This window comes from Anopheles bellator, chromosome 1, assembly GCF_943735745.2.
Source record: "Anopheles bellator chromosome 1, idAnoBellAS_SP24_06.2, whole genome shotgun sequence".
Lineage (NCBI taxonomy): Eukaryota > Metazoa > Arthropoda > Insecta > Diptera > Culicidae > Anopheles > Anopheles bellator.
This window is the reverse complement of record NC_071285.1, coordinates 44129122-44154553: the sequence shown is the minus strand read 5'-3', so window position 1 is coordinate 44154553 and position 25432 is coordinate 44129122. Positions and strand designations below refer to the sequence as shown.

General features: G+C 46.7%; 1 protein-coding gene across 1 annotated transcript in view; it reads left to right on the top strand.

The window, feature by feature from the left end:
• LOC131205634 (cyclin-dependent kinase 14) overlaps nucleotides 1-25432 on the top strand; it is a 76165-nt gene that overhangs the window by 18808 nt on the left and 31925 nt on the right. The window contains exon 3 of the mRNA XM_058197821.1: nucleotides 22259-22453. Coding sequence (XP_058053804.1) covers nucleotides 22259-22453 — 195 coding nt within the window. The remainder of the gene's footprint in view (nucleotides 1-22258; nucleotides 22454-25432) is intronic.

Sequence of the window (25432 nt, the reverse complement as noted above, 5' to 3'; positions counted from 1 at the left end):
CTGGGTCCGGACAAACCGAATCGCCGGCGTTCGTTGGAAGGGTGAATGTCCAACATGCACATTAATGTTGTTGTGCCCGCCTGGAGTTCTTGGGTCGTGTGAGAATCATCAAAAATGGATTGCATTCGCACCGTTCGTCGTTTTTTTTTTGCAAGAAACGCTACTAAAAGTGTGTATGTAAAGTTTGGTAAAACAACCTCAGTCCCTCTTTCCGTACGTGTTGAGCGTAGGTCATTGGCCACTCCGTGGGAGAGTGGGTTGCTTTATGGTTTATCACGCGACATCATTGGAATGCAAAACGGCCATCGGGATGGTCGAGTAAAGTGCACAAACGGATGCGCAATCTTTCATGCAAACGATGAAGCAGCATCAATCACCACCAAACTAACCACCATTGCATTTTATGATGCGCTGCGCACCTGTCGCCAGTTGACATATCGATTATTAATTGATACATGCCCTTAGAGCTGCATATTCATCGAGTGTTGCCAGTTTTTGGTCAAGTGTTCAAACATTTTACTCTTTGCGGAACGTAATAGTTAATTATGCACATAAGTTCGTGAATTACACGTCTGATTCGTGCACTGGAAGAAAAAGGCCGTAATGATGATGGACGGCTCCGAAGGATGGGGACTACGGACTTACGGATTTTCTATCCTGTTTCCATTGAAAAAAGCGCTTGAGAATGATTCTCTATTATTTTTTCCGGTGCACTCAATGAGCATTTGCATTAAATGAAAGTTTTCAAAAGTGCCCCCATTGTCATTCTAGCGGATTGAAGTTTTTCTTTCCCAGTATGGCGTGCGAAAAATACCATTCTCTTCATCGAACATCCGCTGCATCCCGGTCCCGGGGCTACGTTGCGAACAAATTTCGGTTTTAATCACATCAACTTACGCGACCGGAAGTGTGTGGCGTTCGGGACAATCGCGAGAGAAAACATTATCGTGCAGACACCGTGCAAAAGACGGATACGACATCCGGATTTTTGCGTCTCATTCGAGCGCCTTCACCGAGCGTCAATTTCGTTGCGCGCGGCGCTGCTCCGATCGAGGAAAAACTTGCATTTTTTCGTTGGCCGGTGGTCTTCGGAAAAGTTCGAGTTCGCGTGAGCTTGAATTATTCATGACGGTTTGGCAAATGGTGGGTGTGTTTTTTTGTTTTCTTCCGCTCTCTACGGTGAGCGCATCTACTACGATCGTCAAAATGCTTCACATAAAAGCTCCTTTTTTCGTGGCGTGAGCTATACTAGGAGACGCACAACCAGAAGACAGCAAATTTTGTGGTCGTTCGATTTCCGTTTTGTTTTCCCCGCATTTTTCCGGGCGGCAGACAGTGATTGGTAGGTGGGCAGATAGTTTCTGACAAGACTCAACCACGGGCCGCACTTGTCCGTTACGGTTGAGAAGTTTCCGGGCAGTGGGAGCAAGAAGTGGCATGATGATCGCAAGAGGCAGGATCGGAAAAACAGTAGGAATTGTTTTATTGGATTAGTGTTGCTTGATGGGTTTCCATTGTTTTATTTTTGCTACTGGTTCCTTGTGTGCGTGGTTTGAGCAAAATTAATCGTTGTACGTCTGCGTTCTCGAAATTAAATCAGAACACAGACACAATTCGTTTGAATAACATTCTTCGTATCTTTTCTAGTGAAGGATTTGCCGTTTGGTCGATATATCACTGCATATATTTTACTTTCCTTGCGAATCATTATTTGATGAACTTCGCTATGTGTTTAATTTACAATTCCATTGAGTATTTTTAGTACTAAATCCAACATTTGTTGCATCAGTGTATACGCCTGTTAAGTCACTCAAAATTTGCAATTCAGTGCGGTGAAGCTTTTCGCCCTTTTTCGTCAACATTTGCCAGCCATCAATCACTCTCGAATCTCGGCGATCGAAAAATATGCTTTTCGCAGGAGGAGCTGTCAATATTAATTTCCGCTCCATGGAGGGCGATACCCGCAGCCAATCAAACTGTCAGTCGTGGTTTTTTGCTGGTAAGAAGTGTTTTTTGTGATATTTTGTGATACCACGTACCGGGCACAGCACTGTACATTTTGCGCCACCGCCACCGTCACTACCAGCATTATTTGATGTCGATGGTGACACACCAGTGCGGGGTCTTTTTCCCACCGGGCTTGAGTGTGATTTTCGGTCACATTTTATCATCTTCTCGAAACGCTGCGAGCGACGCGGAGAAGAGTAGCTACGAGATAAGTGTGATCATAATGCGATTTTAATGTTGAAAATACTTACAGACAAGCTGTCCAATCTATCGTGCTCAATGACCCGGTGTCAGTTGGAGTTATGCAATTGCAGTGCTCGGTTGCTGCAGTCCCCGGGTGCACTGCAAACAACTTGTTAGAAGACCATATCTACTGACAAGTATGTTTGACGTTCGATCCGCTCACTAAAACGGAACTGGAAGCTTTGAGATATCGCGTCTCAAGTTGAACGTAAAAGTGCCTTTTTTGCGTCAATAGCATTATGTCATATCTTTCCACACTATTCGTTCAAGGGTTTGGGATTTACAATCTATTAAGTGTATCTTTTGAAATGAGCCTTGTATTATTTGCCACCTTCGTTTCGATGTGTTAAATCTATTATAAGAAACTAAAGTTCTTACCTTGATTTCTTTATCGCTATTATTATAATGCTTATGTTTTGATAACTTTAATTTATTTCGCAGTATCTTAAAGCTCCCTTCGTTATTCAACATCTATTATAGCATGTTTTAAATTCAAAATAAATTATACGGTCTGTAAAAAGTTCTTAGCGAAACACTGAAGCACCAGTCTAAGAAATGAAGTCTCACTGTTTTCACCCGAAAAAGAAGACAATATTTTAAATGGTAGTTAGAGTCTACATCCTGCCGAGCATTCGTGTGTCCGCCAAGTGTCTGTTCCCCATGACCCGTTCGCTCTCGTTTGAGCCACTGTTCCATCCGTCCTCAGAGCGGGCGGTTCGGACGGCGAAACGAAAGAACTTTTGTAATTTTCGCAACTGAAAACTCGTCGAGTGACAATTGAAAAGTTTTCACCCAGCCAAGCAGGACCCCGAAGTGCTGCAGGATGCTACCGAAAGAGGAAAAGCCGGAAGGCGACCCATGGTCCACTCCAAAGATGATGCCGCGCGCAATGTCTTATTTTTCGCTACGGAGTCTCTATTGCGTCTGCTTTGTGTGAGACGCACTGATGCTGCTCTTATTGTTTGACGGGATATTGTTTACCGCTCGCTTTGAGAGGAAACGATTGCTACTTTTTGAAGTGAAATAAATTTAATTATTTGCTAAATTGACGAACGCACCAATGTAGGCGAAAAAGTTCGTCCATTTCGCATTCTTGGGAAGGTACCATAGTTCATGCTTTTTCTAGTAAGGTTTCACATTTAGGTGAAAGTGATTCGATTGTGATTTGTAGATTCCCTGCTGTGGTTTATGGGTGCAATCTGCAGGAAACTGTTTTAATAAATAATCTCTTGCAAAGTTATGTTTATGGCACTGATTTTTTATGCTCAGGAGCCACAGGAGAGCACCGTAGACGATGTGATTAGGACCATCGAGCATCGTGTAATAAAGATGTTTCCCAGAAGAGCCTTGGCTTCTTGAATTAAACGCGCGCCGTTCAGGTACACAGCGAAGAAGAGCACCATTTCAGGGCACCTTAAGCAACGGTAATAAACGGTTGCACCAAAGTCGTCTCCTTCAGCGAACGATGATATTTGTGCCGGTGCTTGGGATGAAAAATTTATGCTCACCACACAACACCCTCAACGCGTGTTTCCCAGTTGATGCTTGAGAAGCCGAACCCAAACCCAGCATCATGCGCGCATCATCATCGTCAGCATGCTGCTGCCGAGAGAGAACATTTTCCATGCTGATCTCTGTAGCCACCATTTTTCTGCAACATTTCCCTCTAGCGTTTCCGTCCGGGTCGGCGGAAACCCGAACGCGAAACTGAAAACAATTAACTTCCGCCATCTTGAGTTAATGGTTTCACGCTCATTTTCCTTCGCTGCACTGCCTCCTGCAAACACATGTGCCGATGGCAAATTGCGCGATACGGCCACCGCGGGCGGCGCGCGTAATCAAAAACCGTAATCCGTTTTTCCTGCCTTTTCCGGCGGGATGGTACGTTTCCGGTCGTGTTTTTGGCTAAGGGTCTTCGCGTTCGCTTCGTACTCTTGCAATAATAATACAGCCGACATCATTATTTATCTGCGAGATAAAATCGCTTCCAGCATGGTGTATGCATTGTTTTGTTTTATGGAAAAACGAATGGATTGCTGCATGCTTCTGTTTTGAAGTAACACGTAATGTGGATGGGATTACAATTTAAATTTGCTGTTATCAAACTGAGCTTTAATTTGTTCTCTTCGCCCCTTTGCTGCTTAGAACACTTTTTAATCTTTGCTTAATCCAATGGTAACATTTCCAACGAACTTCTTGGCGTTCTACGGCCGATGGTAGGGAACACTAAATGTGTGCCTGAAAACGCCCAAAATGATTGATGACAGCATATTCTCCTCCTGGGGCCATATTTAATCCTTGGTTTGCTTCATCGCCTCCGTATCAAATGTTATCCTTGCTCCCTTTCGCCATTTTTATGAGAAACATTATATTTCTCATGTCCCGCGTGCTTCTCGGGCTCGACTCGCCGCAGCGTATCCATCGATTGGTGAAAAAGTCATGGTAGTGTCCCTTTTTTCTCCGATCCCCCCCAAGCATGCCCGCTCGTCGTCGTGCATCCTGGGAAAAGTGGGAACATTTTCTTTGTCGCAACCGAATGTGTCACCCCGCTTTCGGTAGCAGCACATTGAAAACATCCAATGAAAATTGTGTAATAAATGGTTTTATCTCTTGTCGTGAAGTCGATGGATTTTCGGGAGCGATGAAACTGGCCAGCGCCAGCAGCGAAAATTGTTAACCAGAAACACCCCGGACTAGCTAGCTTGGGGTGGAAAAGTGGATTTTCCCTCCCGACCTGTGGATGGTTTATGAGCGCCAAGTATTCGGCCAATACACAGCCTCGTGGCCTACGGTGGTTGCCTATCTGAGAGAGGGTAGCAGCGAGAAATTACTGGGCCAGAAGTGGGTCGTTTCGTGAAGATTCCGGGCCTCCTCGCTGCGAAGGCCGAAGGGGCCTGCTGAAGAGATTTTCACTACCCTTCATTAAACGATAATCCTCGCGCATCATGGAGAAGCAATTTTTCTTTCCCGGCCCATGAAGGGGGCTCGCGCCCGCAGCCGTTGCGTTCTGTTTGGCTGGCACCAGCGACTCCTAAGGGGGCGAAATACATCTTTTCATTTCTTGTGCGAAAAGCGGCCGGTGGAGGTGGGGTGTCCCCCCTTACTGCGGTGAGGATTATTGGGAAAATGAAAATGGAAATCGGCTTGCTGCCGTTGCCCGCCGTCGCTGGTGGGGCCGATTTAAATCGATGCCAAAGCCGACCCGTGCTCCGATTCTTTCGGAATGGTGGGGAGTTTTCTTAAGATTGACTGTCAGCGGAGCGTTTAGTGATTGGAGATTCCATCATCGCGGGTTTTTTCAGTTTAGTTTACAACTTTGTTTATTCCTGGGTTCCCTTGGTGTGTTGGACGGTGATTTTCCTCGCGTCCACACGCAAAACCGTTTATCTTGCGCTGCAGCGCGGTGCAAAGCTTACGCGATTTATTATTTTCGACAAATATTTGCCCATTTACGACAAGGATCTGGCGGCGCCGGCAACAGCGGCACACACAGGGGTCGTTTGTGCGCCCTGCACTTGTGTCGTCTGCCTGTCGTTTGTTTTGAAATATGGTTTCTACAAGAATTGTAAATTGGAAATGGAAAGCAGTTGCTATTTATGGCTATCGACACAAATCGATTCGAAGCAGCATTTTTACATTTTGATTGAATAAAATTTGCATTCGAAACATTAGGTTGGGGAAATAGAAAACCATTATTTTTGCGTTTAATTCAAAACTTTATTGAGCTGAGTCAAAAATGCTCGGTTTTGTTAGTTGGTCCGTATCGGCGAAAACGTTATTCCACAAGCAACGTGGTCGAGTTCGTTGTTTGCAGTTTCACTTTACGGTCCTTTTTTAGCAATTTTATGAACGACATTATGGCATCCGGCGAGAAGGGATTAGATACCTTCTGTCACACACCGTAGGAAGAGGAAGATGCAAACGTTTGTCCGGTGGTGATTAGTGTAGGGCATAATTATCATAAAAAAGCCATTTTTCACTCCCCAAAAGCCCGAGCGCTTAGTGGAGGTGTTGAAATGAAACACTTTTCCAGGGTGACCTGCCGGCAGGATCACCATCCAAATTACGTCAGTATTTTTCGGCCCTCCTCGGCGAAAAGCGGACCGAAAAGGCTAAAGGATATTCGGGACCGAGCGAGCGCGCGAAGGCCGTTGGTAGGTGGCTGGGCTGCAATGGATAGCAATGGATTAAAAGTCGCTACGAAAATGTCTTTTGGGCGTATCAAAATACGGGGTAACCTCGTCGTAACGTATCGCACTTCCGGTGGAAGGATCCCCCGAGCCCCGGAGATCGGCCTCCGGCGAAACTGGGAAATGAAAAATGATCCAAATGATCCACGTAACGCATTTATCATGTTTGATTTACTCCATTCTCTGGACAAACTTCTCGGCCACCGCTCGGCCGGTTGTCCAGTTGTTTAATGGTTTCATTTTATCTTGCCAAAGGTTTTATCTCACTTTCCGCGCTCCTCCGGCGGTATCCAGTACGCGTCCGGTCCGACTCCAAACGGAATGTCCTTCAACCTAGCTGCCGAGGAGCGTTTTATCCTTCCGGAGGGCGCATCATGTTGAAATACGGACGGGTTGGCGAATTTGCGTCATGAATCGTGCGCCCTAGGGGTGAACAATATTTGCATTGTCCCACGTTGTTTGTCGTTCTCAAAATAAGAAAGATGTCACCGATGAGCACCTACATAAATATGTGACTTGTAACTAAGATCTTGCCCATTAAAGAGAACACATGTTGAAGTTTATGCACAACTTGAACGCCCTAAGTGAAAATGTATGCCTTGCGTTTTATCATTGCACAAGGTTCTTCCGTTGTTCACCATTTTCGATCATTTTCATAGTAGTAAAGGATTTGTTTAATATTTTAAATAACGTTAGTAAAACGGCCGTAAGCCAGCCAGCGGCAACTTCCTGAAGCGGATCATACCCCCTCATTGCATGGCGTTAAGCGAATGGAGACCGTAAAAGTCTTACAGCGATGCAAAAATCGATACAACCACCCTTAAAGAGGTGGCATCGCTTGATGTTGCTCCTAAAACGTAAAACAGTGACTCCCCATACATGTAGTTCCGAAGATGCTGTGCCGGTTCGTTCGGTAAGATCGAAGAGCATTTGCACGAGGGTTGAAATGTTCTCATCCATTAAAGACACAACCCCCTCGTGCAGCATCGTGTATTGCTCTACATTTGGAGGAAACGACGTTTACCACGGCGCTCGGCCGGGCACCACGAACATTGTGGTGGGAAGTTTTTATTTTTATAACTTGCTGCGAACGACGCCTAATGGGACATCATTTTTGTCTTTGCCAAACACACATGAACCACTTTACAAACGATTTTGGTATGGTTTTTTTTTTCTGGCCTCGCCCACTCCGCGTTCCGCGCCTGGTGAACGATGTTGCACCACATCCGGCGACGAAAGAACTCGGCTCTTTGCGCGGTTCAATACGACTCGGTGGTCGGTTGCGTGGAGGCGAAAGGTTTTCCGTGTATCTGATTGTGCCTCGGGGACACATTTTGGAAAACTAGTGTCCACGGGACGACGAAAAATGGGAAGAAATTTGTTGGAATGTTCAACAAGCGTGCGCCTCTGTTCGATCGCTGCTACTCTTTGTGTAGCATATCCTAGCGTTATGGATGTGTTTCCCGTTCTTCGTTACTAGCAACAACATTAACCTACCGGTTGAATGAAGGGCTGTTACTTTAGATGAATTTCATGTTTATTTCGTTCCGTTTTGGTTAATTTATAGCACCATTTATCGGAAAACGGTGTACATTCTACCAATGATGCCGACATTGTTTTACTCGCACTGCACTCTTCTCTAAGTGCTTAGTCTCGTCGATTCCAGTCATCGAGTCTGTCGAAATCTCTTGGCAAACAGCGTTTGTTTCATTTCCCGTCGACGATTACGAGCGCCGCGTGGTATTTGCATATTTAAACAGCGCCCAGAGATCCTTATCTATTTGCCAACTCCCAATGGTGGTGGTTTCTACGATTCGGAAGTACTTCGATTCATTCGGTTCCGAGTCTGGGGTACTCCCCGCGCACACAAGGGGAAGTTTATATTTTTTCACTTTATGCAGAGCCACAGGCATTTAAGGTAAGCGTGTTTTCCTTTTTCAACGTTCAACGGGCACCGCGAGTATATTATTTACCTTGGGGCGCTTCCAAAGCGTAACACGCCAAAGGGACTGTGGAACTGGGGATGGAAAAAACGGGAACGAAGCTTATCAAAATGTTGTTCCACTATCTAGATCCCAAGACCTAGAACAGCGGTAGCAACCGATGGCAGCAGCATGTTCGTTTGTTTGGTTTTAAAAGGCATAATTATCAGGTAATTAAAATTTTGTTGCCCAGGTCGCTCGCATAATCGGTAAATTCTCTTAGATTTGCCTCTGATGCTGTTGTTTGCCGAGGCTGTATGGGGCGAGGGCCTGGCCAGAGCCGGGTTGTAACCCTTTCAGCATCTTCACAAGAATGGTCTCAAGGGGCTATCGGGAACCAGTGGGGCGGCAAAGAGCAAGGGCATTTAGATTTCGTTGCTTTAAATGAATTGCATTGCTTCTTTCTGAATCTTTTTAATCTGTTAAATCGTTGCAGATCATCTTGTTGTAATTTGTATTGTTTTTAAAATACTCTTACGTTCAATTTCTTTTGGTTATGGACTTTGATAAGTCTGTTATGTGAATGTTTGTGAAATGTTTTACGTCGACTCCTATCTAAGGAAAAACAATAAATCTTAGGACTACATTTGACAATTTTACAAGAAAGTTCGAACTGACTAGAACGTTCGAACTGTGCCCAAATCGCGCCACAAGTACACCCAAACGTCGTTACTGATTTCGAATGTAACAACTCGCCTCAAGCTTTGCCATTTTTTGCTCCCAAATCACTATTACTGTCTCTCGTGTCGCAGCACGGGACGAACGATGCTCCATTTCGAAACGGCAGCATATTGTGTGGCAACAGCTCTGCTTTTGGGGCCACTTTTTGCATGCTCACCATGCTGGGGCTGGTACGAATTTCGTGCTTCAACTCATTCCCATTACGATCCCTTTACGAGCCCACAGCCGCCCGTAACACGTAGCTTGTTGTTTCCAGTGCCCGGCTCGGTTCGTTGTCGGTGTCGTCGTCGTTCTTCATTGGTGAATTTATGCTAAAACCACCTGTATGCCACCCACTGTCGTTGCAGTGCATCCGAGCGTTGTGGGCGGAATGCATAGATCTCGGCGTTGCATAGCGCACAGCGTCCATTTCTCGACCGTTCTCCCCGGTGACGATGCCGCGTTACGGTAGCATGTGGTGTGTAGCATAAATTTGAATGGAATCAATTTACGATCGATACCGCTGCTGCCGCTGCCGCAACGTGCGTGCGTGGGTCGAGAGCCTATCACATTCACCTGCCCGACTCGCGGATTTTATCATCGACATGGCAATTGTGTCGTTTGCTGAAGCATAAACCCTTCAATTCGAAATGGGTGATGCTGCAGCATTGGACCACCGCCAACATTCGTCTCCGAAACCGAAATGATAACTAACGGGTAACGTGCACAGCAGGATGTTGGTGGCCGTCTGTGGGTGTCTAATCCGTTGTAAAATTTATTAGAATTATGTCGCGCAAAATTGATTTATTTCTCGGTCTTGTTCCGGGTTTGCGATCAGCTTGGGTCGCCCCCGGGGGGGGCATTGTTTCGTGGGGCGGATTTTCGATGGATTGTCACATTCACCCTACGGACAGGCGCGGCTTAGTGTGCGCCGTAAAATCCTGACTCCAGGTGGCGAGTAAGCTCAATCCATGGCTAGGAACATTGTTGATTTGGGTGTATTAACGAGGTAACCGGCTGGATACGTGGCGATAGCAGACCACAAGACTGCCCGTAAAATTGAGTTCCACATGAAAGGGCCACAGCACCCTTCCGGAACACTCTGGTGGCTCTGTTGTTGTGGTTGAAATGGAAATTAGCAATTTCCATTGTGGGAGCTGTGGCTAGCCAGCCGGGATATTGCACTACCCTTGGCCCGTTTGCTAGATCCTGCAGAGTATCTGAAACACCGAAACCTGAACGAAAAGAGATGGATTAATGAACCCTCAGTAATTAAACCGTCAAAGAGTTCCGCAACGTCAGATAGTGGACATTTATGGAGTGGATGATGTCATTCGTTGTGAAATGAACTATTAGCAATTGAAAACCGTAAAAAACAAATAAACTTGAATGAAAAAGTTCAATATTTATTTGTAAATAATTGTCAAATTTTAGTAAATAATTTTAGATTTCTGTCAAGAGGTATAAAAAATGCTACTCTCCATAGTTACCTCACTAACAAATAGTTTGTTAGTTTGGCATATTTGACGAAATGTACGGACGAGAAGCCGTTCAGAAAACCAAACAATTTGGTATGACTAAAAAGGCAAAAAAGCTAAACAACTGGAGAAGTTTCCTCCGGGCGAGGTTTGGGTGGTGGCCAATGAAATGCACCGGCAGTCGGAGTAACTTTTAATGGTATTTTGATTGTTCACAATTAACTTTACGATATGCTCGTCCAATTGTGCATCCAACTCCGAAGTGCGACATAAATTTCGCTTTCGCCCTTCAACGGGATGAATCTATTTTTTGTCAAAAAACCTCCAGCACAAGTGTGACCTGAAACGGTTTGGATTACACACATTAAGTGGAAAAGATAACCTCTAAAAAATGATTTGATGGATTATCAAATAATTTCTCCAAATTCGGTGGTTTTCCGTCGCTGGATTAGTAGACACCCTAAGCCCTAATAAAGCAACTTTATTCTTTAAAGCCAATGCAATAAATGCTTAATAAAAACCGAAATAAAGCAATAAATGTTGAAGAATGTGAAGACATGCTGAATCAAAATATTGCAAAAATAAAATCAAACCGTAATGACATATTTTTCTTTAACTTTACATATTTTCCACATGGATTTAGCCTATTTCAACGCCCTTTGACAGCACGGTCCGTCGCGTAGGAGGGCTTGAGTTGTGTTTACGACGTACCCAACCCACCTACCCTATGCCCATTTGGCAGGTGGTTGTGTGCCTACAAGAGTTCATAAGCTCATGGCGGGCCACAAGTTGTTGGAGAAGCCCTCGTTATGAAAACACCCTCGCATATCCGCTCACGCACGTTGAACGTTGCCACGCAGGACAAAAACCAGACCCCGTCACTTCCAGAGACACCCCGCCGTACCAGCCCCGCCGTTCCTCAAGAGGGCTTATGGTGATTTTTCTCCCAAACAGCAGCGAGCGAATGACAATGAGCTCCCGCGCAGAAGAGGCCACTGCTCGGTACAACGATACATTACTTGAGTTCTTATGTTAAATTAGCATAATAGTAATAACCATAACCAGCCGCTAGCTCCTCTTTATCTCCCTCTCTCGGGCCGTTGACAACGTGAGCCTACGGTTTCCTCGAAGAAAGGATTCACGCGACACTTTCCAGCTCCGCTCCGCGGTCGCGTTCGGTTATGTCACAACCGTGACGCACACCGCCGTCTATTGAAAGCCCATCTTATGCAGCAAAGCAAAAAATGCGTCACGCGAAATGTGGTCGGTGTCCTGGCCCCCGTGTTGCCCGCTCCCGGTTTGCCTTGCCGTGTCCTGTCTTCTTCAAGGGAACCACCAGCCGGCCTCTTAATGACTTGTTTTCGTCGCGATGAAAGCGCGACTGTCTTCTTTTTTCTGTCCCACAAAAGCACCCAAGTGGCATTCCTCGTTAAAGCTGTGTGGGGGGCTTTTATTGGCCACTTTTTCCGGTAAAAGAAAACCAACAAAGCGAAACGGCGCGTAAGGTTGGTTGGTTGGTGTTCTGTGAACTTGATTACAGAATTAATGGGGCGTTTTTTCTGCCGTTTGTTGACGGCATGAGGCTCTGCACCCCCGGATGGCCCGTTTCGCGGCAATGGGGCTTACCCAGGAGGACACCCTCGTCTCCACGTGACTGATTAGGGGACGTTTGCTCGGCTCTGCCACTTTGCGAATCTGCGTTGTCTGCAGCAATATCTATTGCTTTTCGCGAACAAATTGATGAACGTTGCTTCCCGTAGCTTAGTTTAATAATTAAGCGCTGGTAATGTGCTATTCTTCAGATAATTTATGCACTTACTAATGAGCCTTTTTTTCGGTGTTCTTTTTCGCTTTTCCAGGTAAGTGATCCTTCCTCAAGAGCCACGGTTGAGGCCGTTACACGCGTGTGTAGAGTAAAGTTCCGGCAAGCGTGAGTAATACACGGAACTTCCAGCTACTTTCCAGGTCCGAAATTAACCTCATGAAAGATAAAATAGATCTACGATGTAGATGAAAGGCAATGTGTCCTTTTTCGACGCTGCCTTCATTCTTGCGCTTAAAGCTGGGCGCTCATCTCGCACCGAAAGACGCTCGGAGGCACCAAACGCTGCTGGAATCACATCAAAAGTCACCGCAAACAGCGATTGTGCAACAAATGGCCGCAGCTGTTCCAGTAAACATTGATTGATCTAATCAAACAATAGCGCTTCAACTAAACGGTTCCCGTTGGCCACCGGCTGGCAGCAACGCATAACTCTTCAGAGCCAAATGTGACTGCGTAACCACGACGGCAAACATCTGTTCGATTGCGGCCTCACATCGACTACATCTCGGAGTGAGCATCGGTCGAGGCCTGTTGCCAAAGTCCTTGCAAATCCTGTGAGATATTACGCCAACGGTTACGCTCACCCACGCAGCAGGGTACAGCAGCACCTACGCCCTGTTGACGAGAATGTTTGCTAACTCTGGGGTCTGGGTTGAAGAATCACTTCGCCTGGGCTAGGCGAGACTTATTACATAATAAATAGGGGATGAAAACGATCTAATGCTTGTTTCGTTCTGGCACGTGCGGGCGGCTCTGGGACAAGTGCAGAGTGCAGTATGACGAAGGATCTTTAGCATACGGTCGCGTGATTGATTGATTAGTTTGCTCCGGATCGATCCCCTTCTACGTTGCACGCCCTTCTGGAGCAATTTTTGTACTTGAACAACATCGCCACCGAGTTGCGCATATTTCTGTCGCCGCAACACCGCAGGCTGCTGTCTCCATGGGGGCGACGTCTGACGGTGACGTTATGATGCGTTTCATCGCTCTGTTAAGAAATCTCACTCCGGGGGTGGTCCGTAACCATAGGGGTCCAGAAAACAGGGTTCAGGGCAGAGGTTTCTGCTGTTCTGACGTAAAAAGGAAAAACTTGGCTCACAGTTTTCATGCTTTTTTTACTATGGAGAGCAGTTAGGGTATGCCCACAAATGATTTGCAACGAGAGTGTGCAGACTTCATTTGCTTTCCAGTGCACTCAATTGATGCGCTATATGTCTGTTGTGCTCCGGCGCCCGCATAAAACTGATAATCGGACTTCACTCTTAATTGGCGTTTTAGGTTGGTGTAGGGCTGTGACTGCAACAGATATTTGTTGGACACTCAACCATTTGATGCTACCCGCATTTCGCTCTTCTTCGATGATTGAGCGATGATTCACGCATTCCTTTGCATCTTCATGTTGATTTGTCGTGCTCTTAAATTGCATCTTAAGCTTGCGTTTAATTGAGAAACCACTCTTAAAGTTCTGTTTGATTGGCAGTCAGTCCTGTCCACCGGCGAAGAAATTCTGACGAAGGTCATGCCAAACGTTCGAAAGACATTTCCTTCGTTGGTTGACAAACCTCTTCGGCCTTCCGGTCTCAAGGACCCGACAAAATGAGCAAAATTAAGCACGCCCCAAAGGCACCAATGCGACGAGTGGCCCTCATAATTAAACGCGACCGGAATATTTGTGGGTTAAATTTAGCGTACCGTGTGCTGTCTATGGAAATACGTGCCCGGAATAGGGAAGCCGGCTCCGTCGGTATGTTTCGATTTTTTCCTTTATTTATATGTATTACCTCTAGTCGATTGGCGATATTTTGTTTGCCAAGTTGCAACCCTCCAATCCGATACAAATATTCAGACAAATAAAGCGTGCACTTCCTGCGTGCGCCGGGTGCTTTGGAGATTAATTCTTACGATTACCTCTGGTAGTTATCGGACGATTGGGCGGCTTCGTCCGATCAATGCAAGGGCGCCGTCGTGTACGTTGGTTCGGTTGCCCCCCAGGCTGCCAGTTGGGACGTGATTAATGAAATGCCGTCGCTAAAAGAAACACTTTCATAAATCATACAGGCAAAGAATGGCCGATCTCGGCCGTCTCCGTTGTCGGACGAAATGGAAAGTAAGAGCTTATGATTACAAAACAGACAGACAGCCATTTAAGCGCATTTTATTTATCACTCTCAGCGAACAGTTACGCCAACGGGCGACCTTCAAAACCCGTGCTCTAGATAGCTACTCGCCGTTAATCGGCACTGATACTCGGCGCACCTTTTTCTGCACTTCTGCGCGTTGAAATGTCGAATTGAATCTTAACGTCATAGCCGGATTCGCCATTCGTTCGCCAAATTATGTTGCGAACTAAGCAAACCGAAGCGAGCACCAAATGAAGCGTAGAAATATGATAAATGCCTTCCCTGTTCGGTTCACCATGGCCCCTAGCGGCCGGAGTACCGAAGTAATCGTAAAGACCAAGTGTCATCAGACGGCACAGGGATTCGGTGGATTCGTCACCGCTGTCGTCTGAGTGATGATGCGGTGAGTTTTCGGTGATGAGCCGCGTTAACCAAACGAATTCCTATGCTAAATTGCGTTTCCATTAGAATCCGTCTGCGACGCCGTTCATCCTGTCGGTCGGTCGGTTGGTTGGTTGGTGAAATTTGCATGCAGCATCACGTGCGCATACGTTGCCTGACGTATGGGAGTGTTTTAATTAAAACCGTTCACACCGCCAAACGTGAAGGATCCTCGGGCAAGTGCACTACTGCTGCCGGCAGACTAAAAATCACTGAGGAATGCCGGCTATCAATAGCGCGAAATCAACGCGCTCGTGAAATGAGAATTCCGTTTGCGGCGTCGTCATCGGGTGTCGTCCTCTGCTGCTACACGCAGCCATGCAATCAGCGGTGCTGTGGCTAGCATTCAGTATTCGGGATGTGAAATGCATTTCGAATGGCACACCTTTCGAATTGGAGGATTAAACCAACTATCGACTTTTAATTGGTGACTGACTTTTCTTTTTATAACGATTGAAAGTGCTGCTAATAGTGCGATCGCAGTGCTTGATAGGAAATTGGTTTTGACAACCACATCATACCTCTTTTCAACAAAAAGCTTATTTAAATATGGCTAGGCATGGCTTATCGCAGTGCTATTAATTTCTTAACGACATATATTTTTGATGCTGCGATTCCATACTTCGGTTAAACTGATGAAGCTGATTATCATATCTGATAATTGATTGTTATCAATCTGATTATCATAAAATTCTCTTGCGCATATTTACCTGTATCGGTTCAGTCCACGTTAATCGGATATTTTTAACCAGCATTATGTGAACGTTTCCGCCCAACGAAGCTGATCACTGTTCAGCAATGAAGAGCAAACGGTAAAAAGTTCTGTATAAAAATAATACCCTCTGGCCCCCCACTAATTTCTTAATCCGCCTTTTTACGCATGGAGAAATACGAGAGAACGCGCGAAATAATTCTTAAAAATGCTTGCCCTTTTTCCAACAACAAACTCAATTCGTTATCGCTTCTTTAATAATTTTCATGGAATAAACGAATAGGCGTAAATAAGTAAACGCCACGTAAAACCGCTTCAACAGGCTCTCTTGGTTCAGCTCGATTGATAATCGTGTGGAAGAGCGAACAGTACGCTTTCAATTAAATCCGATTTAATAAAACTGATGACTGATGATGTTCTCAAAAACTTATTTGTTTTATTCACTTAGAAACCAGTATTGATAAGTAATTTGCTGCCCAACGTCCTAAGCGCCCGGTACGATGGAAAGCTGAACAAATCTAGCCGAACATAACGATTTGCGGCACCAAATCGATTGCATTCAGTTGTTTCACAGTGCCATGATAGCTACACGGTGCTATGATAGGTCTTCTCGCCTTCTCGAACGGACCCTAACACCGTGCCGCACGCGGTGGGTTTTGGTGAAAGTTCATTAACTCGCGCCCTTCACGGATGCACTGTGCGGTGCTCCCTTCCGCACCCGATACGGCGGAACGGAAAATCGGAAAAGCATAAATTCGCTTTTCCAGTGCGGACGCGCGTGAACCCCTAAATGCCGTCGATTGAATCCGATTCCGGTGGCGGAAGGAAGGAGAAAACCCTGCCTCGAACCGGACACGGAACAATGTCGACGTGTGACATAAATAAATTGATTCACAGCAATTAGACTAATTGCAATTAGTTTAATTACTTTTCGCTATTTCGTTACAGCGCGAGCATGCTCCGTTGTAGCAGTGGCTTGTTGTTGTAGCTCGACAGAAAGATGTGTCCATTTGTGTGGCGGATAAATGAGTCAGCGAAAATGGTGCTCAGTCCTGGAAGGGATTTGCTGGAATTGGGATGACACTTTAAACGCCACTTGCGCTTGATTGGACCGCCGCCGCGACGACTTTGAAGTGGATACAGTTGGTTGGTCGTGAGGATGAAGATGTTCAGACTCTGACACTAGCTACTGTTTTGGCATACCATTGTGTAATGTTTCGTTTTTATTAGCACACAATTGCATCATTATTCGTAAAATTCTTTTTTTCCGATTAACTTATTCTCATTTTCAATCAAAACTGATAATTGTTTGTATTAGTTTTTAAAAACATCAGCAAGAATCATTCATCTGTCATCGACGAAAATCACCAAACCATGGCGGAAATCGCATTAAAATTAATGTTGAACAAATAATATTTCACCCACCATTGGGATTCTGTTGTACGCTTTTCCGGCGCTTTTCAGGCGCGACACAACGTGTAAAACACAATCGTGAACCGTAAGGTTCGCGGTGATGGGAATGTATTTGTTTGCCGCCTTTCCACCACTTCGGTTGGCGCCCGTAAACGCCAGTGACAAACTTTTCGATCTTACTGTTTCTCTTGGGCCAGCACTCGAAGAAGCGCTGGTGTGGAGTGGCTGTTGTATTGAGTTTTTCCTTCCCGGAAAACCATTTTCCTCTGGAGAGCGCTCATCACCTCCAAGTAAGACGGTTGGGCGATCCGGCACGGTGGGAAAGTTGCCGAGTCGGTCGTCGTGTAATAACTTTCCCATCTCGTGACTAACAGCAACCGGAGGGTCGCGCGCTACTTCCGTTACCACTAAGTGATCCCCAACAACTTTCGGCCGTTTTGGGGCACTACAGCGGCCGGCGTGGGACGCAGGGGCAGCATCTCCCGGTCACGGTCGTTACGTAGTCAACCATCACCAGCGCACCAAGACCAAGACCGCCGGTACCCCGATCCGTGGTGCGTTGTAATCGGCTGTCTAATGAAGGTTTCCAAAGCTCTCGTCGGGCGGGCACGCAGTCTGGTTGTCTATCATTTGGCTGGGACTTGGATTGGCTGCCAAAAAACTGTCCGCAAACCACAAAAGACCGCCCAATGGTTGCCGCTGATGACAGCCAATGATGGGCTGATGTGACGGGTGGCTTGTGCAGGGTAAGAGGCGTCTCCCGGACCCGTGCGCCGTCCCAGTTGCTGCCAAAAACGTTACGAGTGACTGGTTAATTAAAATACAATCGTTTGACAGCAGTTTGTGAAGTTAATTTTCCGCTTTTCAATTAAATATTTCGCTGGCTCTTGCGCCAAGGCGAATCGGAAGCGAAATTGACAAGTGGTAAAAATGACGACAAAGTAAAACAACAAACTCGTCATCGCCGCCGGCTCGGAAAATGAACAACTGCATTGCGTGATTTATGAAGATGTTTGCAGAGCGTCGTTTGTGGGAGCATCATAGCCAGCGGAGTGTTTCCATTCACACGAAACCACCCGCGCCCGGTTGCTCACAAGATTGCTGTCCGATCGACGGATTTCATCATCTTGGCACTTGCTCGGCACGTTTTGGGGCTGCGAAACGGAAGACGATAGCGTGTGCCCGTTGGCGTGCTCTGTAATGCTGCAGAGCACCCCGAGACCAATGTGGTTTTTATGTTGTGCCTCTTTATTGTGGTCGCTGAGCGAATGAATGATTCTTAAAGCATGATAATCGAACAAACTTTCGATTTGAGAGACGATCGATAAAAAGTCGATTTGAGAGACTTCATAAGTTGTATGATAAGTGTTGCCGTAAGGAGCAAGATGTGTTTCGCCTTTTCCCGAATCGTAAACTGCTCAAGCTGGAGTGCCGCTAGAGGCCAAATTTATCTAGGATCAATCGACAGATTTAAAGCTTTTGGGGTCCTGATAGATTTACAACAACGCTGGCCATTTTCTCCACTTGTTTTCAACGGCTTCACTGTGAAACATTTCGCTGTGGCTGTCGGTGACAAAGTTGAGTAAAGTCTATTATGAGAAACTACCAATACACAGCTCAATTTACAGTAGTACAGTAGTAAGAACCGCACGTGCCGATACTTTCCTTCGCTGTGCGAACCAGGCACACCGGATAAACGGCCCCCTCAAATTAGTGCTGCTCAAGAAACATCAATGGAAAACCGGGCCGGAGTAATTCAATAAAAGTTTACGCTTTGATTTCAGAGTCTAGAATCCCTCGGTCGGTCGACTGCTTCTATTGTTTGACCGTCGAAAGAAGCCACTCAAGCGGTGGCGGAAAGTTATTTACGACGTCCTCTGTGCACGATAAAATCGTCATCTCAGAATTTGATTTTCTCTTCAGGCAACGACCAATCATTGATCTTTGTGAACTTTTGAAACCCTCAGTAGTTTCTTGGGATACTCCGAGGTTAGTACGAGACTTCAAGCGCCAATAGAAAACGCCATAAAACAACAAAGTTAAACTGGGTGGGCCCTATCGGTCCCAGAGACTACCGGCGATTATTAGATCACATTGGTCCAAGCTAATAGAGGTGGATTTTATTGTGTTTGCCAGTCCTCGTTGACCGTGTTGGTCCGATGCCGTTTGCTTTGCGTTTCATAAATCGACGCTTACGTTGGACACCATGCCAACGCTGGTTTAACTCTGCCCCATCAGCCCGTTATGTTTGGGTCACCCTGAACCTTGGCGGATGAACCTGATAGCTCACAGCTATCGCTTTGGCTTGCAGGCAAAACGAGGGCCTTGCACCAATATCAGCCAGCCGAGTTTGTTTGGTCCATGCAAACAGACCATTCATCTGAATAAATTCATATATGCACAGGCAACGCCTTCACCCTTCCTTTACACCGTGGTCTCTGCGTCCCCGAATGGCGTTTTCCAGTGGGTCCCAAGGTTCGCTTGACCGACAAATGGGAGGACACTCGGTGCTGCGGTCGGTGTGGCACATCCTGGCGCTCTTGATATCACTCCCGGGACATATTTACTTTCGCTGGGCGATTATTTTGGTCGGTGTAACACACCGTCACACCCCTGGGCTACGAACGCTGCGGTGTTGTGCCCGTTTCTGCATCATCCGTCCGTATGTTGCCCATCTCGTCTATCGCTTCCGCCAACCTCGATACGCTGCTGCTGGCCGGTTTCTGTGTCAAGGACCAGTGAAGTGTTGAAAATGAACTTCATACACAGAGAACCAGAACCGCTTTTATCACCACACACCGTACCGAACCGGCTAATGGGCGACTTTGGCTAGAATCGGGTTACACTGCCCTGATAAACTTTGTATGTCACTCGCTCTCTCGCTCTCCCGTTTCCTCTGGTGGTTCTCGAAGCACCTGCAGAGCTTCCTGTGCACGGCTTCCAACGCCCACGTGTGTACGGCCGCAACATGGCGTAAATCCATTTAAATTTAAATTTCCATCAACCCAATACAGCCCTACCAAACAGCTGGCAACGTCGGTCGCAAGGGATCTCTCGTCCTCGACGGAAAGGGACATTACCGTACCGGCGCCGGAGTCTGTGGCCACCGGTAGAGGGCATTTGCTGATGACTCGGCAAAGCACACCCGAGTCTCTGGCACCCGTTCGCCGGGGTTGTTAGCCAGTAATTGACCTAGTTTTGGCTTCCGCCTGGTCACGCCCAAGGATTAACCTGACCCGGGGCCCGGAGTTGGGCCAGGCTTTTTGCAGAAGATCATGGACACACGGCACCGCAGATCATGACCGAGGGCGAAATGCTCCCTACGAAGGGCCAATTTATGGGCCTTTGGTCCTGCCATATCATACTGTGATCTGGGGAGTCGAGGACGAGGCCCTCCAATGTTGGCGGGCGTGTTTCTCCGTGTCGGCGGACTAAGACCGTGACCGTTTTTCTCTTCGTCGGATTTTTTTTTCCTGCGATTTCCAATTGGCCCGTGGAGACGATTATTCATTCATGCAGTGCACGGTGAAGGAGAAGCCTGGGCCATGATCCCTGAATGCCAAGCTTTATCTTGCCATTCGCTTTCCACTTGGTGCTTACCTGGAACCCGGTTGGGATCCCTGGGTCCCGTACTGCATGAGACGACAGTTTCGACCTTCGAATCGTAGGGCTTTCCCCGTTCCGGCGCAGATTGCATATTACACGGTGAATTGCAGCTCGTTAGCGGTGGAACTGTTGGCCCGTGGCCTCTTTGGGAGTAAACCGAATCCAACAAACGCTGTGGATCCGATCATGATTGTGACCTTTTCTCAGACTACGCGGAGAGCGTACATAGCAAATATACTGCCGTGAGCCATAACTATCGAGCATTCGCTTAAAACTCGATAAAACATTCCCAAACAAATCTCGAAAAATATTTTTCCCCTTATTTGTCGCCCACAGTAGTACATGTTTTTATACTTTCTGAGTCGCGAAAAATTTATACACTGCGTCTTTTTACATTCGCAAAAATGTGTGCTTCAAGCTTTCTTTTCAACAGCACTCTTAGCTAATCAAGTTTGCTATTCAGAACCCGCTTTTTTACTGTCAAACAAATGGCAGTAGTTCAGAAAAAGGGCACAAAGAAACCTTCTTCACGCATAACGAAGTGATAAACAGAGCGGCGGCCAACGCTACCGCTGGGCGTAAAAATGTTTGGCCCGTTCTCAGCATATAATGCAACGTACCCGTGGGCCACACGGCGGCACTGCGGTGGTACTTACTTTACTGCACCACCGCTCGGAGAGTGTCATTAATCAACGAAACTTCCCGGAGAGCGCGCGGTTCAGTGACGAGCTAAAGAGAGGGCGCAAAGGGCGTGGAAAACCCACGAAAAGTACAATGTGCGCCCCAAGTTTCCTGCCACGGCGTGAGTGTGTACGTGTGGCTCATCTTGTTGGCAGTCGTGAAAACCTCACTGGCTGGCTGGCGGCCATAATGATCAGCATGGGCCGCGTTTTTCGCACACCCTCGGGACACACGCGGCCATGGGGCTGGCGCTCGTGTTTTCTTTTGCTGTGTCTCTGGAAATGTTTTCCCACCACTCGCTAAATGACTAATCATGCACTTTTCGCAATGGCACTTCTTCGCTGTGCGCTGACAAACGGCAGGCAGGACGCGGAACGCAGGAACACAGGGGCCCTCAGGCATTCGTTCGCTAATTTGAGAAGCTTGTTAAAGTATTTTCAACCTCTCGTTCGTTGAAATGATGAAGTGTCTGGCTGCCAACAGCATTTGTTTATGACTTCCCGGAGTGGGCCTTGTTTCCTATTGTCTATTTGACCATTCATCCTTCCATAAGGATCCTTTCATGCACATGCCCTTAAACTAACTCTTATTTCTCTAAGTATCTTGCGGGATGTTGATGAAGAAATTTTATAGAAACTGAAGTGTTTAAACTTGAATAGCATCATTTATTCAACCTTTTAAAGAATCTCACAAATTGTGCTCAGCTCCATGGTGGTTTGAAAGCACGATTGTAAAAATCGTGACTTGTCGTTTGAAGTAATGAAGTGTATTCGTGATTTTCATTTTAGATTAATTATTATTTAAATTAATGGAGTGCGAACGTGACTTTGGTTCATACTTTTTGAGTGATCTGATACCATCTATTATTCTTTCCATTCTCTTCCTTCCACCTGAAAACAGCAATATCGCGCGAGGAAAGCGACGACGGTACGCAGCAAAACAACCATCATCACCTTCCCCATCATCATCACCATCACCATGGACATGGTCACAATCGTGGCGGTAAAGTGCCCTTCAACGGATACACATCCGAGGAGTACCTCGACCGACTGGAACCAAACGGCAACATCCCGGCCGATAAGTCCTACAGCAAACGTAAGTACTGACGCGCCCTGCCACTAAGACAAAGTCACGCAGCGCCACGCCACAGGCGAAGAGCTCGACTTTGCTTGGTGCGCTCCGACTGACAGCTCAGCTGACAGCGCTTTCCGCCGCTCCCAGGTCTCCGTTTAGGTAGGGTTCGCGAAAGCGCCCAAAAAAAGTGTAGAAAAACTTTCACTGTCAGGAATCTGGGATCGGCACTGCTTCCGGTTTGGCTTCGGTGACCCACCCGGGTGCCGGGATTACCGAAGATAATTTCCAAAGACGGTGCCCGTTGCTTCCTTTTTTCTGTGTGTGTGGAAAATAGGAAACTTGTCGCACGTTCGAAATGTTATCTATACATCGTCGTGGGGGCAAACTTCCTCCCCAGTTGGCCCCCTTCTAGAAAATAGCCTGTCACACTAATCTGTTTTCTTGGCTAAACACACTCCTTGGCGATGTCACTGTTTACAAAGCCATTTTTGGGTTCCGTCCCTAACACACAGTGCAACCCCGCGGCAGGCGCGTATCGTGACAGGACATTGTAGAACTTTTTCGTTCCACTCACCACAAAACAAAAACCCTTCGCAGGCTCCAGGGCAAACACCTTTAAATCGGATAACTGTACGTTGTTTCCTTACCGAAAGGAAGTAGGGAAAATGTTTTTCTCCCTTTCTCCACGCGACGAAGAAAGTGAGTGCTAATGGTTTTTACAGCTTTTGGTGTCCATGCCACCATCCTGGGGGTTTGGTCGGCCGGTGCCCGTTAGCCCAACTCCTTGGACTGTCTCCAAGTAAACAATGGACACAATCATTTCCCACATGCAGTAGTAAAACAATGCATTTTTGAAGACTGTCTGTTAAGTGTCTTGAAACATGTTTCTTTGGACTAAATGCTGATGAGGAGAATGATGGGCTATGCTTATGTTTGAGACAATGTTGCGAGACTGCACATGTCTTCGGTTCTGTTATTGATTTTGCTGCACAACAATAATTTCATTGTCATTGTTGTGTATAACAGTTGGGCCCTCTTTACCGCTGTCAACTCAACACAGACGGATAAACAGATGCGAGCGTTATCGATCGAGCGCCGAAGATCGAGTGTGTACCGATCGATCGAGCGCCGAAGGTCGAGTGTTGACCGGGAGAGCGGGTCGACGACCGAGGGAGCGATCGACGCGAAAAGCGAAGCGAAACCGAGCCAGTCGCGATTAGAGATTGGCCAAAGCTAGTAATGTTTTAGCAATCGGCTGAGGAAATAAAGAATTTAAATTTACCAAACCGTGCTGAAAACATTTTGGACCAAGCGATCGCGCTCAACAGTCATAGTTGTCAATGTTGCCCTTCGTTTTCCTGACGTTCGATTGACGGGCAGTGAGATCCGTTTGAATTATTTAGCTGGTTGTTTCGGCTTCTCGGAACCAGATTGAACCAGAATCGATTACCAGTGCGACCTCTGGGATATTTCATTTGCGTTTCATTTGGCGTAATTCTGAAGGACTCTACCCCCGGGCGACGATGTCAATCGATTTTCCCCTAAATGTAATACTGCCGCTGCCGGGACACTGGGTTCGATTTTTCATGTCCACAAAACCTTCGCCGCTCGCTGGCTGTGTGACCGGTGCCAACGAAAGTCATTCGATAGTCGGCCTGTGTTTCGTCCTCTGGCAGGCTCTCAGTCGATAATGGCCAAACGACGACGCCACCATCGCCGTCGTCGCCATCGTCGTGGGTTTGCCTCTTTGCTTTGGATATTTTTATCCGAGCAAATAAATTTATGATTATGGTCCGAGCCACATAACTTTATCGCGCCCCAGTCCGCGACCGTAAACAGCAATCTTCTGGTCACGACACTGCCCGCCCGCCCGGGCTGGTCGTTCGGAGAAGTTTGCCCTGGACTGTCGAGCTAAGAAATATGGCGAAAAAGGGGTGAGAAAGTGCTTCATCCTTGCTTCTTCGGTCGGTCGGTCCTGACAACGGGACGGCGGCCATGACGTAACTGAATCTAATGAAAGCGAATGGGTGACAATATTTCATTCCGATCGGCGTGCCCGATCCGTATGTGTGAGTCACAACAGACCCGCCATCGAGTAAGTAGTGCGGCCCACCAGGGCGTCTAGCAGTCCCGTCATCTGCGGTGTAGGATTTATCCATCGGTTCCTTGCTGTGCTTTGGCTGAAAAGCTTTGAAATTTTGCTTTGCTTCCCAACGAAGAAAACATAACCGAGAACATGCTTGGAGCGCGTGCTGGGTTTAAAGGCTTCCCGCACTTAACAATGTTAATGCGTGACAAAGTGTTTAGAAACGTAAACGAAACGGGTTTAGACAACTGTTCAAAACATAATTAAACAAGCAAAAAAAAATGGTTCAAAGTAAATTAATTACAGTCCGTTTATCGCGATTTTCCCTCGTCGTTAGCAATGTCTCGCCTCGGCGGATCCGGTTCCGTTGCGCAATCGAAGACACGGGTAACGAAAATGGCCGAAAGCAGCGATTCAAATTCGCAAGGTAATACCTTAGTAGAACCTTATTCCCTTTTTCCGGCATCTTTCCATTATTGTCCTTCAACGTTTTAACAGCATTGATAAAGCAGTTAAAAAGTGTCGTTAACCGTTAATGGGTGAATATTAGCATAAAGCGTTTAGTGGTTACTTATTTTTACCTGGCTGGCCCAAACATTTTCACTGCTCCAGTGGCCATCGGGAAACTTCGGTGTTTTGTGTTAAAATTCCCCTGTTTGGGCTCCCATTCGACTCCACTCTCGGTGCGTTACTGACCAAACGTTACATTTCGGTGTCCCAACACAGCTTTTTGAACCAGATTCTATCGTGCCGCGTAGCGTTAAGTTGACTATTGCGTCACTAAATGACCCACCTCTCTAACTTTTATTAGTTTAGTGTTGGGTCTGATACCATCTTGAGGCTCGCATCAGCATAAAACGGCAAGGTGGCCCAGCACCAGGGTATGCTTTTTCTGCGTGCCGATTTACGGTTAG